The 18072-nt window shown below is 39.2% G+C and overlaps 2 protein-coding genes across 2 annotated transcripts; one reads left to right on the plus strand and one right to left on the minus strand.

Moving 5' to 3' along the window:
- Positions 1–516: 516 nt before the first annotated feature.
- LOC139709029 (sugar phosphate exchanger 3-like) lies at positions 517–14004 on the minus strand. Its single transcript, XM_071620997.1, has 13 exons — positions 13991–14004; positions 9096–9171; positions 8444–8536; positions 7764–7844; positions 6835–6903; positions 5884–6009; positions 5282–5341; positions 4749–4824; positions 3793–3871; positions 3089–3179; positions 2413–2507; positions 1549–1784; positions 517–671 (listed from the first exon to the last, which is right to left on the minus strand). Exons 1-13 carry the CDS (start codon positions 14002–14004, stop codon positions 517–519), a joined length of 1251 nt encoding a protein of 416 aa, XP_071477098.1.
- Positions 14005–14129: 125 nt separating this feature from the next.
- Positions 14130–17145, plus strand: LOC139709030 (uncharacterized). Its single transcript, XM_071620998.1, has 2 exons — positions 14130–14553; positions 16724–17145. The coding sequence occupies exons 1-2, from the start codon at positions 14130–14132 to the stop codon at positions 17143–17145; spliced, it is 846 nt and encodes a 281-aa protein (XP_071477099.1).
- Positions 17146–18072: the final 927 nt, after the last annotated feature.

The raw sequence follows: 18072 nt of genomic DNA on the forward strand, positions 1-18072 counted from the left end.
ATCACCACAGTGAACCTTCAGTCATGAGAAAAGGACAACAACAAAAAAAATAATTGTTTCTTTATATGTTTATAAGATAGCATCATCAGATCAACAAATTTCAACCAAAGTCAATACAATTGTAATCTTGACTTGATCCAAAATACAAGCACATGCTTAACCTGTTGATGATGAGTCCCGAGTATACTCGGGCAAGGGTCTATTGGAAATGTGTCTTGTAGCAAAATATGCCCATCCTCAACAGGTTAATCAAATCCTAGACTAAGTTATTTCACAGCAAGAATAAACTGCGAAGTACAAATTATGAACATATTACAAGGAAAAATTATCAATAGAGTGTGACCAACAAATATTCTGATAAACAGATGATTAGTATACATTATGCAGTGCTTCGACATTCTTTGTTTTTCAAAATATGTTCTTGAGTGTTACAACTTTTCATTAAAAAAAAAATGAAGGAAGAAGCATGACGATTAGTCCAGTTAAGTCTTGATGAGTTCAGTGATGCGGACAATGTCATCTCTGCATCTGTATCAAGTGTCCTCTGAATGTTGCCATGGCAGCCAGCAGAGATAAACCAATCATCAGATAGATCATGCTTCCCCAGCCAAAAAGATCTGCCACTAAACCAATGACAGGGCCCTCGGCCACTGTGCCAAGGGTCCCTATTCCTGCAAAAACAGAAAGCACATGCACACAGATGTTACCCCATTGAGGATGATTCCCGAGAATACTTGGGCAAGTTTCTGTGGGAAATTATGGTCTTGAGACTTTCACATCTTTCCAACAATTACATTTGCCCAAAAACACAGCCGTTGCAGAAAATTCTACATGACTGAGGACTCATTGGTCATTTAAACCACTTCTAACTTTTTATCATGTTGATAGAAAAAAAAAACACATTATGTCCTCTCTGTTCCACCATTAAAAGTTGAGCAAAGTTTCTCTAATTTGATTGCAAAGTGGAATATGAAATTAAAAGAAAAATAACAAATAGAAAAAAATATGCCTGAGGGGGAAAAAATCATTGAAAAAAAATCATTGAAAAACTTGCCAATTCATGAAGTTTTGAGACTAGAAATGACAAGAAGCTCAATTATATCATAAGTTATGTGAACATGAAATGCAGGCTTCTTTCATCTGTGTTGATGCAGTGAATTGAATACCATTGAGGGTTACACAAATTCTATGGTCTAGTCTCTGACAACATTTAAATTTCTCTTTGAACTACTTTTACACCAGTATCCTATCTTTCATTTTTCTATCCCATATTACGACACAAATGTTTTGAAGAAGACAGAACAAAACATATTCTTTTTATGTACTTAATATCTCAGACATATACAGTACTCTTGCTCAGGGAGGGCTCAAATATTGTTACGTGTAATTCTTTTCTTCTGATAAACACAAACAGGTACATGAAGAGGAAAACCTTTGACTCATATGAAAACAAACAAACAAACAAACATGAATGTTTACATGCTGACTATTCCCTTGTATGGGATATGGATACCAACTGATAAATGTTTGAACACACTGCATTCCTACCATTGATGAGACCAGCCACAGAGGCTTGGGCATCCATGCCCCCAAGGGCCCCAATATGGGCCGGGATGGAGCCCGTCAGAATGGGGTCCACCCCGCAGCTGAAGGCTCCCGCCAGTGCCATGAAGAACTGATTCAACAGCACGCTTTGATGAGTCGTGATGTAGAACCCCAAGAAGCTCAGTGCGCTCATCAAGATTCCCAGGCTTAAACCTTTGAAGGTCTTGTCTCGCAAGTACCTAGATTTTATGCAAGATTTCCAGTGAAAAGACATCTTAAACATCTATAATTAGCGATGAGATTAACATGACATACAAAGTGTGCCTGAAGGGTTACCAATAAATGCACATGTTTCAGAAAAGACAAGATAAAGCATTTACATCTAAAATTATCTCAATCATTCAACGAAAGAGTGAAAACATTAAAACAGTCTTAGCTTTTTCAAATTCATGAAATTCTTCCGTCGAGATGTTTTCATTGCACCTGATTGACAACTTGCCCTACATCGACGTAAGTCTTAGCTTTGACAATTAATCTATCTAACTGATAAAAGGATTCATATTTTATGATAAATCTCAACAGAATTAAACTTTGCAATTTTTTTTTTCAGTAACAAGCCTTCAGAAGAATTCATGAAAAAAAATCCATTCGACTTTTAAATTGACTAAAATAAAACAAACAAACATGAAGTTGAAACAAAAATAAGAAAGCAAATAAAAAACAAACAACAAATTGGGAAATGATGAAAAGAAAACATTTGTCAAGTGCATTTCTTTTACACACTTATGCTTGATTCTAGTCCTCTCACATGTTAAATTTGACATGCGAGTGGGGTCTTGCTATACATCATCCCCGCCATCTTGTTACCTTGTAATCATATATCCCAGCAACGCACTTCCAAACACTCCACCAATCTCAAATATAGTGGAGAAGAGTCCTGCCTCTACCCGACTGTAGCTCAGCTGCGGATGCCAAATATTGAACATGTCAAGACTTCATCAATAACAAACATCAACATTTTGTGAAAGAAAGAGTATAAAAATTCAATAATCATATTGCCATTCAGTTCCCTGAGTACAACATATGATGGTGATGTATGTATTGGAACAAGGCAGGCAGCACCCACACACAGATACGTTTGAGCAGATACACACTGTGGACAAATCACAACTTCACACATCAGCATGCCAATGCAGCCCCCAATATCTTTTCCCCATTTCAGATAATCTGTAACCAATTTATTCCTTCATGACAGCTCGAATAACATGTCTTTTCCATAGGATATTTCAGTCACTTTACAGTTGTATTTTGACAAATATCTAGCTTGAATGCATCTCAGATGTATATTTTTTGGATTTGCAAAAATGAAGAATAGAGGTATATGTAATTCCTATATTCCTGTATAACAATCAAACAGTACAAGGAACTCCCATACATAATGATATCAACAATCATTGCTTGTATTTGAATTTCATGATGAACGTGTACAGAGTTATCAGATATTTCTACATACAAAATTACATGTAAGCTGGCAAAGACTCACCTCTTGGTGTAGGTAAAGTGGAAGCCACATGAACATGCAGTACCTCACAATTTTGACACAGAATGTTGCAAGAGCAGCCTCCTTTACCATCCTAAAATATTGGGGGCAGAGCAAACCAAATGCCCAGAGTCAGAAGTAGAACATTAGTGAGCCAGCCATAGGCTTGGTAGTACTTACATCACTTTCCGACTGATGGTAAGTCCTTGTTTCAGGTGTACTGTGCTGAGCAAAGTCTTTCATAACAGTGTATCATTATTAAAAACAAACCAACAAAGACTACATCTTAAGGATTTGGCACAATCTTTTCAAAAGGAGGTACATAATACATTTCACACAAGGTTAATCTTCAACAGGGACTGTGAAAAACTTTTACTTCATTAACATTAACTGTAGTGCGCACTGATGAGCAAACCTCAAATATGTACGGTTTGAATTCTCAAGATCATTGACCCATGTGTCAAAAGATTTAAAAAAATCCACTAATATCAATAAAATTCCTGGATTACTACCGAAATTCAATAATCTGTTCCTTGTGTCAGCATCAACTTTTTGTGTAAGTTTCATTCAAATCCATTCACAACTTTTTTTAATTATTCAGCACACAGGAAAAAAAAACACAAACAAGCAAACCAACATAGATGAAAACATAACCACCTTCCATGGTGAGGGTAATTAAAAGTAAGCTGCATTTCAGACAAACCTACGGAGTAAGCACTAGCTGGATCCAGGTTGGAGAGCTAGGGTGAGTCGCAGTACCGGTATGTGACCCAGTTGGTAATGCTTCTATGAATATTGAGAATCACACCAAAAGTAGAATACAAAGAGAAAGGTGAATCAATCCTGTGCTAATCCTGTTTGTGTAACCTATGCATCCAGCAGTAACTTGCCATGCCATTCTCATGCACTGGGTTGACTCTACTCAGTTTGGCTGTAATATATGGGTGATGCAAACCCACTCAGAAATCAGAGAGAAAAGGATCCACACAAATATATATCATTGAGAAGAATAAGATTAAAGAGAACATATGTCAGTATGAATTATTTTAGTTCATGTTTACCGACAGTTTCAAAAATTAATATTATCCATAAGGTTTAACTCTGATAACAGAAGCCACTGAAATATATAGTAAGTGCTATCATTATTGTCATTACTATCATTTTTATCACTGTTCCATCATCATTAGAGTTATTTTCAATATCTTATCATCATTTTCATCATCACTGCTATTTACTTCAAAGCTGTTGCAGAAGAGGACAAGAGAATTGATGCCATGCAGCATACAGTTTGTTTCAGCAAAGCAGATGAGAGTAGTTTCCATTCCTACTTGCTACACAAATATTCAAGTACCCTGAGACTCGCATTTCACAGGTGTGCATTGTACCGTATATGCTATTATTTTCATGTACAAATATTTTCGCAAATGAGGTCATAGACATTTTTGCAAGATGTTATTTTTGCTGACGTTAATGTTTATGCACTAATACAGGGTAGACGTTTTCGCATGCTGTTGAATTCCCAATCAAACTGTGATTTGCGATATTCGCCAAAATTAAACCCTCATGAAAATAACAACTTGTACAGTAATAGCTGCACACTTGCCTCCCCGTCTACAATGGAGACATAACTCAGAAAAGACTGGCGTGGTATCATTTCTCTCACCCTCTGCCAGGTCGGCAACCGGAAGGCCCAATGGAGGTTCCCTCAGTCTCACAAGGATGATGACACCAATCACACCCTAGGAATCAAGAGAGGGAAGTTGCTGTCGGTGACAATGCACCCATGGGGTCATACAAGACAGAATCATGGAAATATTCCCATCTTCTCTGGCTCATTCATTTTATCTTATCTTATTTTTATCTTCATTTATATGTTCTTATCTGTATGTGCAAGATATTGTACAAAGCACAATGTAAACTACTACTCTTTGTGCATGTAGACATCCTTCTCTGCATAACATATGGAAACTGATGCAAACATTCTATTATGCAATCTGGTAATAAAAATCATATATAAATACATGTGTATTTACATTAACATACTATATGAACATTACAACTTGAAGCCCTTTTAAAGCACCATAAACAAAGGTAAAAACACTTCAAGTTATCATAAAAGATTACAGGCTTCAGTTATAATCATAATATATGAACATTTTATATGAAAAAAGGATCAAATCATGATGGCAATCTTACCACAAATAGAGATGGAACAAAGAAAGCCATTTGCCAGCCATAGTTTGTCTGTACATATACCTACAGCAAGAGTGGAAAGACATGAAGAGCAGGCTTTTCTTGCATTAAAAAAAATATATGCTTGATACAAACATATGCCACTTGATGGAGGCAAACAAGCTACATCTAAGTACAATACTAATATTCAGTTTCCTACCTCGCACATACATCTATACTTCTGTGAAAGAGAGGATAGCTGAGGACAAGGTGTGTTGGTCAATGTACTCAAGTGCTGTGGTAGGGCTTGAACACTCGACCCTTCTGTCTTCAGACGGTGTAGTTGAAATCTCCCACTTTGCTAGAACATAGGAATACTGTGTTCATGGCATCTGTTTGATTTCAGCCTAGATAGCCCTTTCAAATTGGATATCATGAACTTACAACATTCATTCCCTGAAATTTTGCAAATAGCAAAAAGAATGCAAAGAAGACTGTGTACATATTGAACATTCACAAGCCTATAAAATGGGGAAAAACTGATAAAGTCACTAGAAATTTCTGACAAGGTGCAACCACAACTACAACAACAAGGTCTCATGATTTGAATTTGATTTATCACTTACTGCTAAAGCTGTTCCCATGATGCCACCAGCAAAAGTGCAAGTCCCCCAGATTCCAAAGAGACTGTCTCTTTCCCCTGGTCTTAGACACTGTCCCAGGATCTTGGTGCAGCTAGGCCAGGCCTGGGACTGGGAGAATGATGTAAGATAATGAATTTTGTTCTGACACATACCAGTAGGTCATCATAAAAATATACACCGTGACTGCTGGAAGTGGGAATGCACAAAATGTTCCATCTAACAGGTTTTCAGCACTTTTAAGGGAAATTTGCATCAACATAGTAACATTAACAGTAATATTTTGTATTTTTCTTCTCTATCTTTTTTTTTTTTTTTTTTTTGGGGGGGGGGGGGGGGCAATAAATTTGAATTGTGAGGTAAGCTCAATGAACTGAGCTTGATACAAAGACTTCAATTTCAGATCAATAAAATGATTTGCCAAACTAAGGGGGAATCACATGCAAGAGGGGCGGAAGTACATTAGATTTTCTATGTTAACATACAGAAACTGACAAACAAAAGAGTGTACATGTACTTACTTCCATAATCATAAATATCAAATCAAATCTGTTCACATTTCATCAGATTATTGAATACAAATGATTTCTCACAATTGACATATGAAAGAGGTAATGCTTAAAAATAATACTGAAATGATTGCATAAGACAGAAAAGGGTTGAAACATGATTTTGGTATCACTTCTGCATATGAGATATAAAAATGATAAATAGAAAAGTCGAAGAATGAAAGCTGCAAAGTCTGCTATTGAAAAAAAACAACAACAACTGTTTTAATAACAAAGGAACATGGCTTAGTGCAAAGGGATAATATATCACACAACCAGTCAAAACATGTTCAATAATCTCTTCTATTACCAAATGTCATGTGATGCTCATCCTGTTTGTATGATTACATATTCCCCCATCTAATACATGCTCCAAAGTGCATTTTACCTGAGCAGCACCATTGATGAATAAATGTAGGCACAGCATGTAGAAACTTGGTATGTATCCAAAACAGACCTGGAAAGCATATAACAAGAAAAGTATAAACTGGAAAAAGTTTTAATTTTCCATGACATTTTCCACATAATGTAGAATACTAAGTACTCTCCATCACATAGAACACACAAGTGTACATTCACAGACAAGAAAACTGTCTTAAAATCTTAACTTTTAACTTCTGCCTTTCAACTTTCAACAATATGATGTAAAAAGTGCAAACAAAATGATTTTCTTATTCAATTTATCTGCCTTATCTTTCAACAACAACAACAACAAAAAAGCAGTTTCGTCATGCAATATATTTATCTATGCGATGTTGATTCTTCCAGGGAATACAATTACATAATGATGTAACAGCAGCTCTGATGATGAGAGAATACACATTTCATGTGCATGAACATTTATTATTCAAGAGATTACAGAAAAAAAAGGCAAAAAACAAAACAAAACAAGAAATCATATTCTCTTCCCTGCATAAGAATAATCATAAAGAGTTGCATTTATCGTCGTGCGCATGGCAGATTGTCGTTAGCGCGCTTCCGTGCGCATGGCAGATTGTTGTTAGAGCACTTCCTTGCGCATGGCAGAATGTTGTTAACCCTATGCGCACTCCCACACCCTAACGACAATCTGCCATGCGCACTCCCACACTGTAACGACAATCTGCCAGGCGCAGGGAAGCGCGCTAACGACAATCTGCCATGCGCACGACGTTATAAGCAAATGTGGCCACATTCCCCTATAATTGCAATTCAATGATTACAGAGAAGACATTACACGAAGACATTGAAAGATTGACAATCCATTTCTGATAAGTCTCTGACATCCCCACATACCACACACTGTCAGCTTCCAGTACATGAAGGACTGTCACTTACCATTGATAAGGCTGAGAGGATAAGACAACATCCAAGAGTTCTTTGAGCACCGAATCTATCTCCGACAGACCCAAGGATAATCTGACAAGAATCAAAGAAAAAAGGGGGTGGAGAGGATTCAGTAACAATTATTTTTCTTTTCCACTCAACCTCAATGCAGTGATCATTGAAGTCTTGATTCTACAAAACAACCCCTTCATATTACAAATATTGAAATAGGCTTCATAGGTTTGCTACAACTGGAGCCATAATGGTTCATTGGATAGGAGCTCAGACAGACTCTAGATTGCAAGATTCTTGGTTCAAGTCCTCAGGAAGCAGTGGTGGTTGTAACATTGGGGAAAAACACAATCTCCTCATTGCCTAGAACTTAAGAGGAGACTTAGAGTCATTGGTCCCCTTGTAGCTTGCTCATAATAAGCAGAATGCATCTAAAACAACTACACAAAGCATGTTCCATGACACACTTTTTTGGGGTAAGAAATTTAGACCTTTGCAATTGGACTACCAGGGAAGTGAGACAAAAACCTGTCTCACCTCCCTGATTTAACTGACTGGGGTATTGATTACAAAACAAACACATGAAAGATTGTTGGTACCTTCATTTTATGTGGGGGAACACATACACAGAAATTCAATCATTGGAAAATTTATTGGTCATCATATTATGTCAAATATACCTGGCCTGTCGCATAGGGCAGCAGCAGCGCCGTATCCAGCCAACCAAGCTGTGACTTGGTGAGAGACAGGTCCACACTTAGGTCTGCCTTCACCTACAATAACAAACATGGATAGCCAAAAATACACCAAAATAACAACAATAAAAAAAAACCTACATATATAACACAAAACAAGAAACACACACACACACACACACACACAAACACATATCATAATTACAATGAATTTGTGTGGCATATTATGCAGTACCTGTCTTGTGTATTATCACTACTTCTAACGTTCTAAGGCACACTCCACACTTTGGTGGCTTTATCTTGTTTGCAAGTTATGTATTCCAGAATATGTCATTATCTGTATACCATTGCCCGTGGCATTCCATTAATTGGCATTATGTATCACTAAAAGACATGATTTTACACTTCTGGAAGTTCCAGGGTTTGTAGACTGCAGAATTTTTATGCATGTTAAATAGAGACCAATTACCATTAATTTAAATTACTACACTCCCTGACCTTTTTGTTTCAAACCACTGAAAATAGAAGAAACTTGCAGATTCCATACCTATCAATTGATTCAAATGTTGCTGTTATGGGATTTTTGCACGTGTTTTTCCCTAAAAATGATTCAGTAAAACACCACCAACGTACTCACCACTCCTAAAGGTTTGCGGAGCAGGTACGTTGAAGCGTAGGCTACCCATGTCAGAATGAAAACCACAGCTTTCTGACTGTCCCCTAGCATGGTCTTTTTCTCCTGGCCTCCTGCTCCTCTCACGCCCAGTCACACGTTTTTGTACAAGTAGATCTAAGTCTAGTTCGCATTTAGATCTTCGTTCCATCTACACTAAATTTGCACAAGGGCAAGGAGGAAGTAGTAATCTGCCCGATCCTCTTTTATAAAGCGATGCTGGCAGCTGGCTGACTGACAATAACTGGAGGTGGGCTGCCGGCCGGCTGGGCATGCAGTGGCCAGCTAGTGCCCCCGCCCCGGGCAGTATGACTATGATGAGGCGTACACGAGCTGATCAGTGCAGTCGCGATCGCGATCGCGCGCGAAGGTCTAAAAAACTCGAGAAATCATCATTTTTGCAAGAAGAGGAAATGATGATGCTGGAACATACTTGTTCTAGAAACTTTCTTCGAGATCGAACCAGTAGTGCTATCAAGATGTCGTCTAACTAGCAGAACGTAGCTGAGCTCCGGTCGCAGTGACAAGACATCTCATTGTTTCGTCGTACATAAAAGTGTACAAGTTGAAGTACAGTAGCTCTAGAGCAAAAAGCCATCTGTCACGTGATGAGTGCGATAGAAGCTATACGTATCAGGTGATCACACAACTTCTATCACATGACTGATTTTGCCTCATGAAGAGGGGGTAGTTTTTGCATTTTGCCTCTGGATGTGATTTTGGTGCAACCGGGTTGGTGCAAACAGGGGCGTCGTTTGAGGGGGGGGGGGGGGGGGGGAGGGGAGGTGACATTTGCCCCCCCCCCCGCATAATTCCCGAGATGTGGACAAAAAAGACTTTTCGAGCTTTTTTTTGACAGCAAACTGCCCACCAGCCTTCACCCAAAGTGTGTGCTACCGGATCACTAAACTTCATTCTGAAAGTGCAAATTCTTCATTGCGTTGAAGGGTGATACCCCTTCCACACTCTCCCGCGCTCAGTCCTTTCCCATAAACGTATTGCACTTTTAGATTGACAGATTTCTGTGTATTTGATCAAAAAAGTGCACCAGATCTATCACTACAGTTTCCAAAAAATTGCAAAAGTTCCCTCGTGTGAGAGGGGATATCTTCACTTAAAACTTTCCCCGCTTGGTTCCTCTCCACAGAATAATTTATGCACTTTTGGAATTGACAATTTCCCAAATATATATATATATATATATATATATATATATATATATATATATATATATATATATATATATATATATATATATACATATATATATATATAAACATTTCGAGATATCTTCATTTCAATTCTAAAAATACAAAAAAGATCCATCGTATGTTATGCAGGGGCGTCGATCATGGAGGGTGTATAATGGGAGCAGTTGCCCCCCCCCCCCATTATTATTTCAATGTTAAATTGTAAACAAATACTTCCTCGTATCAAATGATTTCCGATATCACATTTTTATTGTCGATACAAGTTCAAGGACAACAAAACGTACAATGCAATATCATCCTCCCCTACATGCATTGATTACGGCTACACTTTGGGGATTGATAATTTTCCAAATATTCCACCAAAAGTGGGCACCAGATCCTTGAATTTGAATTCTACTTTAATGCAAAAGCTCCCTCGAATAGGAGAGGCATACACCACCCCTACGACCCTCTCCTTGCTCAGTTCCCCTCCATATAGACTGAGATAGAAAATTATGCTAGCAAACAAAGCAAATCATCCAGAATTAAAGTTATCAGCAACATTTCTGTAGAAGACATTCACGACGTCTTTTACAAGACATCCTCCCGCACGTCAAAGCCTTAGTATGCATGTATTAATGATACAATTAATTCAAATCTGAATGCTTCATCCATGTCAGGCATGAACAACAGCTCGCATTTCTCTGTGTTTTTTTTTCACCTGGGATAAATAACAACATGCAAAAGTGCACGTATATCTGATTACGTCATGGCATTCCATTTATCAGCTAGTTGTTGGTAGGCGAGGTTGGCGGCCTGTAACTTTTTTTTTGGGGGGGGGGGGATGGAGTGGCCTTATCAGTATCACAGTTATGTAACTATTTCGGCGATTTTGGTATACACTCATGACTCTTCACATATCATGCATTCATGACCGTCGGTGGGAAAAACCTTCCCTGGTAAATCATTGATGCATTTGCATGTTGTCATGCCCCAGGAATCATTAGGCTGCGTTCACATAGAAGTATACTATTCGGGTATTCGGGGCTCGTTTTCGAGGGCACGCGAAAAGCTTGAATCGAACGATAGGATTTCCTCACACCGGTTCACATAAGAGGGCACTATTCGAAAGTACCGAATAGCTGCGAATAGTATAGCAAAGTGGGAATCGAGCTTGTTCGATTTTCTTGCAGCGTATACCGTCTCTCGTTTATGAAATAATAACAATTTTGGTCTGGATTTGCCCTTTAGCAAAAATAGGCATGTAGACTGACATTCTGATGCAGTTTAGAAATTGTTAATAAGATTTGCTGGGATGTAGGACTAGGAGGAAGAAATCCTCACTGCATGGGATGGTGAGTTGACGGTGCGGGTGATGGTGTACTCGGTGCTCGAATAGCGCATGGCGAATAGCGAATAGCGAATACTTCTATGTGAACGCAGCCTTACGCTATTCATCTGCTCAAATTGCAAATATCCATACATTTGAATACATTATAATATACTGACGCGATGAGGATTAAACCAGGCTCGAGTCGCGTCACCTCCTGATTGGCGTAGCGAGAGATAGGCGACGAGACTGATATTGGTTGGTGTTGCGTGGTGTGTCTGAGAAAGAGTTCTTCCTGTCAAAGCTATTCTTGGCGAATCGAATTCAAGCTGTCAAGAAAGGGGAAAAAGGTGAGAATATCTGGGTTTGTCTATCCTGTTATGCTAAAAGATAGCAACTTTTTGCAGCGCTGTTGTCATTTTCCTTTTTTTTTACAGCACGAGTGCGAGGATAGGTTACATGACTCAACTTGTTGAGTTTAGAGCGATGAAATTCTCCGTCGTCTTTGCAGGTGAATGTTACTCTTTAGGAAATGGAAGTAAAGGCTAACCATGTCTTCACGTTGGTCGCAACAATAAAGGCGGATAATTTTCTGTGATAACATGATAAAAGTAAGTTAAACGCAGCCCTCCCCCTCCCCCCCCCTCATAAAAAAAAAAAATAATAAATTCTTGCCGAATCAATGGGTTCCTCCATTTTTCTCGTTCAAGGGGAAACGTAAACTAATAAGCTCTAGGGGGCCGAGACCTCTAGACTAGTAAAAGTAACAATAATATGAAGCTGAAGGGCTATGAAGAATTGCAGGCATTTCAGTTCTCTAATATCGAGATCTAGGCTCGAATATGCTTTGTGTAAGTTTACATTGTGAAAAGAGAGTAAATTGAATGTAAATATAGCTCTAGAATTAACTTTTGCGCGCTTTTTATTTTTCTATGTTAATATTAAATAAGATTTGGATCTTGCCGGTCACAATCGGTGGCCTATAGGCGCGTCATAAGGCCTCTGGTTTTATCAGGGTTAAATTAGAGTTATAATTTAAATTTATATCCGTTCACGTAAGGTCCTAACCAATTCGGTGGTCAAATCGGAGTTTCAACCATCACGTTTTACCTGGCTAATCTGTGTACAACGTCGATGGAAAGGAAAGGGATACTTCAGAGCGTTATTTGCATCTGGAGATGCAAAGGCCGAATATTTTGTATGGCCAAGAAGTTTACCAGACATTATCGCTTTTTAAGGTGTTAATTTATATCAAACCTTGTTTGGCATGCTGGAGAAGACTCGCCGTACACGTTGCGTACATAACTCGAGTGAATGAAAGCTGGGTGTGGCACTTGGTAACCTGTGTTCACGTTTATCCGACGAGTTTATTCAAGCAAACAGAATTGCTAAAGTTTCGCTATCCATACACTCGGGTTAAAAAAAAAAAGAATATCCTTATGATTTTTTTTAATCCTGGGATCAACAACTGATCAATGAAGCGCCACTAACACATTCCTTTGTAGAATTTCGAAAACCGAAAAACGAGTTTTGTTTTTGTTTTTTCAATTTATCTCGAAACATCAAACCACTGTTTCACAGGTTGATATAAGGGTCAAAGGGGAAAATATGGCGCACAGGCTAAAATGGGCATAACCATGATAACCACATAATTATGCCTCAGAAGTACACTAATTGTAATTACAGTTTCTCATACTATTACACGGTATGGGCTCATTATGAAACTGTTGATATACCATTTTGTTCGTCTGATTTCACTGCATTTCATTAATGTTAAAGCCAAATTGAACATGGTGTTGAATTACGTGTTTTCTGATTTCAATCCTTGACCCTGCGTCATATACCTTGCAAATACACATATATTTTGTTTTTATTTAATTATTTATCTATTATTATGATCATTTTTTTTTTTAGTAAAGTTAGCTACTGACTCTCGATTGATGTCTGATCATAGTAAATCGCAGATTATCATTGCAATAATGCAGTTCGGAGGTAGGTTTCTCGTGATTATATAAGCTGCTGCCTTATTCACTTTGAAGAGACTTTTTATTTTCTGCAGTGCTCATGATGTCGAGAATCGTCATCCTGATCGTAGCGACAATGATTGCCTCTTTTGAAAGCTCAGCAGCGTCATCGCAATTTCGCAACGACGCATCTTTCAGCATCGTCGATAACGAGCTAAATGCGACAATGGATTATACTTATATGATGCCGACATCGACGGTGACGTCTGAAAGCACTTTTTCGTCCTCTTCTACATCCCCAACGACAAGTGTGTCTCCATCGACGAGCATCTCGTCTTCGACTTCAATGAGCTCTACATCAACCATGTCATCCACTACTGTATCCTCATCATCCACTGCCTCCTCATCATCCACAGCTTCATCAACGTCTACTCCCACGATCTCGTCAACGTCGGCTTCATCATCGACAACTTTTTCATCCTCCTCGACTTTTTCGACTCCAACGTCATCCCCTATGACCCCAACCACATTATCGACTACGGTCACCACTCCCTTCACCATACCAATGTGGTTCGAGTCGTTCAACCCACTATCGGGCTTCGACGAGCCTCCTCCAGTGTTGCTGAGGGGTGACGATGGTTTAAACGCGACATCGGGAATCTTCCACATAGTGGACGACGGTTTCTACGTCTTCATGATCCATCGAGGAGGCGTAAATGGAGACAACTCCTCGGTCGATTTGGTACTCCTGGATGACCACGACTTGTCCAATACAACGCTCGCCACTGTGGAGGACAACGGTGAAGGAACTGTCTTCTCCGCTCACGTTGCCGTCGAGTTGCGACGAGATGACTACCTACTCATCGCCAACCCGACATATTCCGACGTTGAGGGCGATATGGACAATCCATTCATCTATAACGCCTTTCTCCTTTATCGTAAGTATAATAGTGCGGGGTGTTGAATGATTTCAAAACGCGCATAATAGTCCTTTGCTCATTCCGAGAAAATTGAATGGCACAAAACAGTATGCTGATTTTGCTCCCTTTTCTTCCTAATCACATGACATTTTTGGTTCAGTTTTGTCTGCAGGATCTTATTACTCTCTATTTACACACAATAACCAGTCAAAATAAAATTTTAGATAACTGTGACGTGTAGAATACGTCAAGAGAAGGAAAATCAACAATTAATTATGTTAAAGGGGAATTGCACGTCATGCAATATATAAATCGACAGCTCCGTGTACGGATTTGTGGAATTATTATGGTCTTTGAGCATTGCTGAGCAGAGAAACAAATACCATGAAAAACACAAAACAAGTTAACACTTTACAAGGATAATGACATAGGAGGCTCACATATTTCAGAAATGTGGCATTGTAATTCTATTACCGCTTGCTTAACAAGTTCACTTGTGTTGTGGTGTGTAGAATTTATGCATTCTTCTTCAATGAGCGATATATGGTTGTTTTTTCGGACAACCCATAAACATATCCAAGGTTTATTAGCCCTCCTTAATGCAATGACATTTCATACCATAGCAATCTATCTGGTTAAGTGTTGACATTGAACAATTCGTTGGATTGGAATATATATATATGAAGGGTTTGTTTGCAAAAACCGATAAGTCCATTTTTGAAGATTTTGAAGTACGATCTTTGTCATAAAGTACTAAATGATACCTTTTAAATGATATATTGGTCACTACATATAAAGGTATATTTTTAAAGTTATGGTCAAAAGAAGCAAAAATGTTCTTATTATTCTCTTTATTTTTCTTGACCTTTAATCGCAAATATCTCCATTTGGCAAATATGGACTTATCGGTTTTTGCAAACAAACTCTTCATATATATATATATATATATATATATATATATATTAAACTTGTTAGAAAATGTCGATTTAATCTTTTCCCCATAATACTCGCCGTAAAGGAACTCTGTCAATGTCATGGATTTAATTAACCAGCAGTTGAATATCATGACGATTTCCAAGATAAGAATAAATGTCTTAAAAGAATATGACATGGGCGTCACGGGGGGGGGGGGGGGGGGCGTTGGTGCGAACGCACCCCCCCCCCCCCTTCAGACCCTTTAAAAAAGTTTTACTTACCGTATTACTTATGCACGCACAATTTAAATCTCCATGGTCTCGGAGGTGGGACACCCCTCATCCAGACCCTCCCCGCTCGCTCCTTATGGGCTCGGTCACTTCGCTACGTCCCATGCGCGCGGGTAAGAGGCCTTAATTCTTTTTCACTTGTTAGCTGAAGAAACCCGGAAGTGGAACCAGAAATAAAATATAAACGCATCCCCCCTCCCTTAAAAAAAGCTGGTGACGTCCCTGTATGATGACAGTCTCGTCATATCATCTAACTCGACAAGATTTATTGCGGGCAAAGACGGGGGGGGGGGGGGAAGGGATGGTCCTGGATGTTTAGGTATAATATGAATAATTTGTGATGATGTAGGGGTAGAACTAGCTTTCTGCTGAGGGGGGAGGGGGGGTGAGGGAACAACCTAAACCACAAAACAAAACCAAGAAAAACACTTTAAAAAGGGAGCTCAAGGAGGTTTAAACCACCTAACACCTACCCCCCCTCCACCCCCGTATATCCGCCACTGTGATGTAAGATACACACTAGTTGTCGATTTCATCTGTCTTTGAAGTTACTGCATGCAAAATGTTACGCCGAGAAGTGCTAATGAAAGTGACAGGCTTGATGACAAACTTTAAATTTGCAACAATGGAAGAAAGAGAAGATGGAAAAGTACATCTAGATTACTACGACTGCAATTATGCAGAGGTAGAATAACGGAAGGAAAGGAACATTAAACATTTAGTCCATGCGCCCCTGAGTACCGTTATCACTGAGTTAAGAAGAAAACGAATTGCTGAAATCTTTGGCAAATTGGACACATGCTGTCTTATCTGTTTTGCCCCCTTTTCAGTGATAACATGACGAAGATGTGTACTTTATGTCTGTTGTGCCCCCGTCATGATCTCCAGTGGTGTGTGTGCTTGGTCTTACGACAAATGCAGGGGATTGTCCCCAATTCTAACCGCCCTTTAATTCCATTGTCTTTTGTCGGCTCTTTTTTCAGACAAACCCCTCTCGTCCTTCCCGCGCGTTCGTCAAAGTGCATTCACGGTCACAGTTGCGGGAAACCTCACCTTGGCTGACGAACCCTTGACTAACTACAACTCTCCTATCGTCGATATTAACGGCGATTTCAACATCGACAGTGGCACGTTTGTGGTCCCTATGAGGGGCATCTACATCTTTCACCTCGACGTCACTTTCGTGTCGCCTTCGTTGGACGTGCGCGCAGCCTTGGCCATCACCGTCAACGACGCGATACGCGCTCGCGTGCAGGCGCGCTTCGAGAGTCCTCAGCTGCGCAAAAACGCGGCAGTGACGATTGCGCAATCTCTACAGCAGGGCAATTCGGTGCAGCTCCTGAACTTGCTGTCTACCCCGGACATAGACTGCAACGTTGTCCTGACAGGATATTTGTTGTCCTAGGATCCATCGTCCCACAGGCAAGCCTGTCCAGCGGGTTAAGTACAAAACAGTACACCTACAACAGAGATTGTTCGAGTCGTGCAAGTAATTTCAGGCTCAATATTTTGTTCTGTGTAATCTTGGTAATCTGTAGTTAAATATTTCTAATACAAAAATTATGAATCGCTGGAAATAGAAACAAACGAATGGGAAAATGTACTTAAACTGTATCACATGATTTATGCATGGGTGAATGGAAAATTCCACTTGTACAGTTGTTGTTTGAACTGCAGACGTGCATGATATGTTATGATATGATAATAGCTTGTTTATCATTAAGTATTTCTTCTCAGTAAAGCACTAAGAACGAAAAAAATGTGTTAAGTTTTAGTGAGTATTACTCTGTTTTTCAGCACATTGTAAAAGTCCCTTTATAAGAATTATCTTTGATACAATGCTGGCTGACGAAAGCCAGAGACTCCAACCCCAAGCACCTTCTGATCTGGAGATTCTCCCGCCTAAGACCCCTAGCAAGCGGAAGACGCCAACTTAATGTGCTCGAAGCGCGAAGTTCCTTGTTGCCGGGGTCCAGCTCTAGGGTTCTAGATGTTATCTCATGCTATCTGAGGCTTATTTTTCAACATACGATGACACTGTGCAAGAAATGAAATCATTTCAAGCGGGAGAAATTGACTCTCAAGCGGGAGAACAGGAGACTTTGCAAAAATGGGCTGTCGGCGGGAGATCTCCCGTCTAAAGCGGGAGGGTTGGAGTCTCTGGAAAGCGCTGTATTGTCAGGTCATGATGTATCTTTCTCTCTCTCTCTTTCTTTCTCTCTCTGATTTATAACTTTCACAGTGATTTTAAGCAAATAGGTTTATTACTCTCGGGGACCCGAAGTTTGTAAATCTTAGACTCTTATTTTTTTTTACATATATACTGTTTAAA

The sequence above is a fragment of the Diadema antillarum genome, unplaced genomic scaffold (assembly GCF_040938485.1).
Source record: "Diadema antillarum isolate AM-2024a unplaced genomic scaffold, OU_Dant_1.0 seq00001400_RagTag, whole genome shotgun sequence".
In the NCBI taxonomy this organism is placed as follows: Eukaryota; Metazoa; Echinodermata; class Echinoidea; order Diadematoida; family Diadematidae; genus Diadema; species Diadema antillarum.

Excerpts from the sequence above, each read along its gene's own strand:
- LOC139709029 (XM_071620997.1), bottom strand. Across the intron at positions 2,508-3,088 it reads CACTTTACCTACACCAAGAG|CTGAGCTACAGTCGGGTAGA; the intron begins GTGAGTCTTTGC and ends TGGCATCCGCAG. Across the intron at positions 672-1,548 it reads TGTGGCTGGTCTCATCAATG|GAATAGGGACCCTTGGCACA; the intron begins GTAGGAATGCAG and ends CTGTTTTTGCAG.
- LOC139709030 (XM_071620998.1), top strand. The coding sequence starts at position 14,130 with ATGACCCCAACCACATTATCGACTACGGTCACCACTCCCTTCACCATA. Across the intron at positions 14,554-16,723 it reads TAACGCCTTTCTCCTTTATC|ACAAACCCCTCTCGTCCTTC; the intron begins GTAAGTATAATA and ends CTCTTTTTTCAG.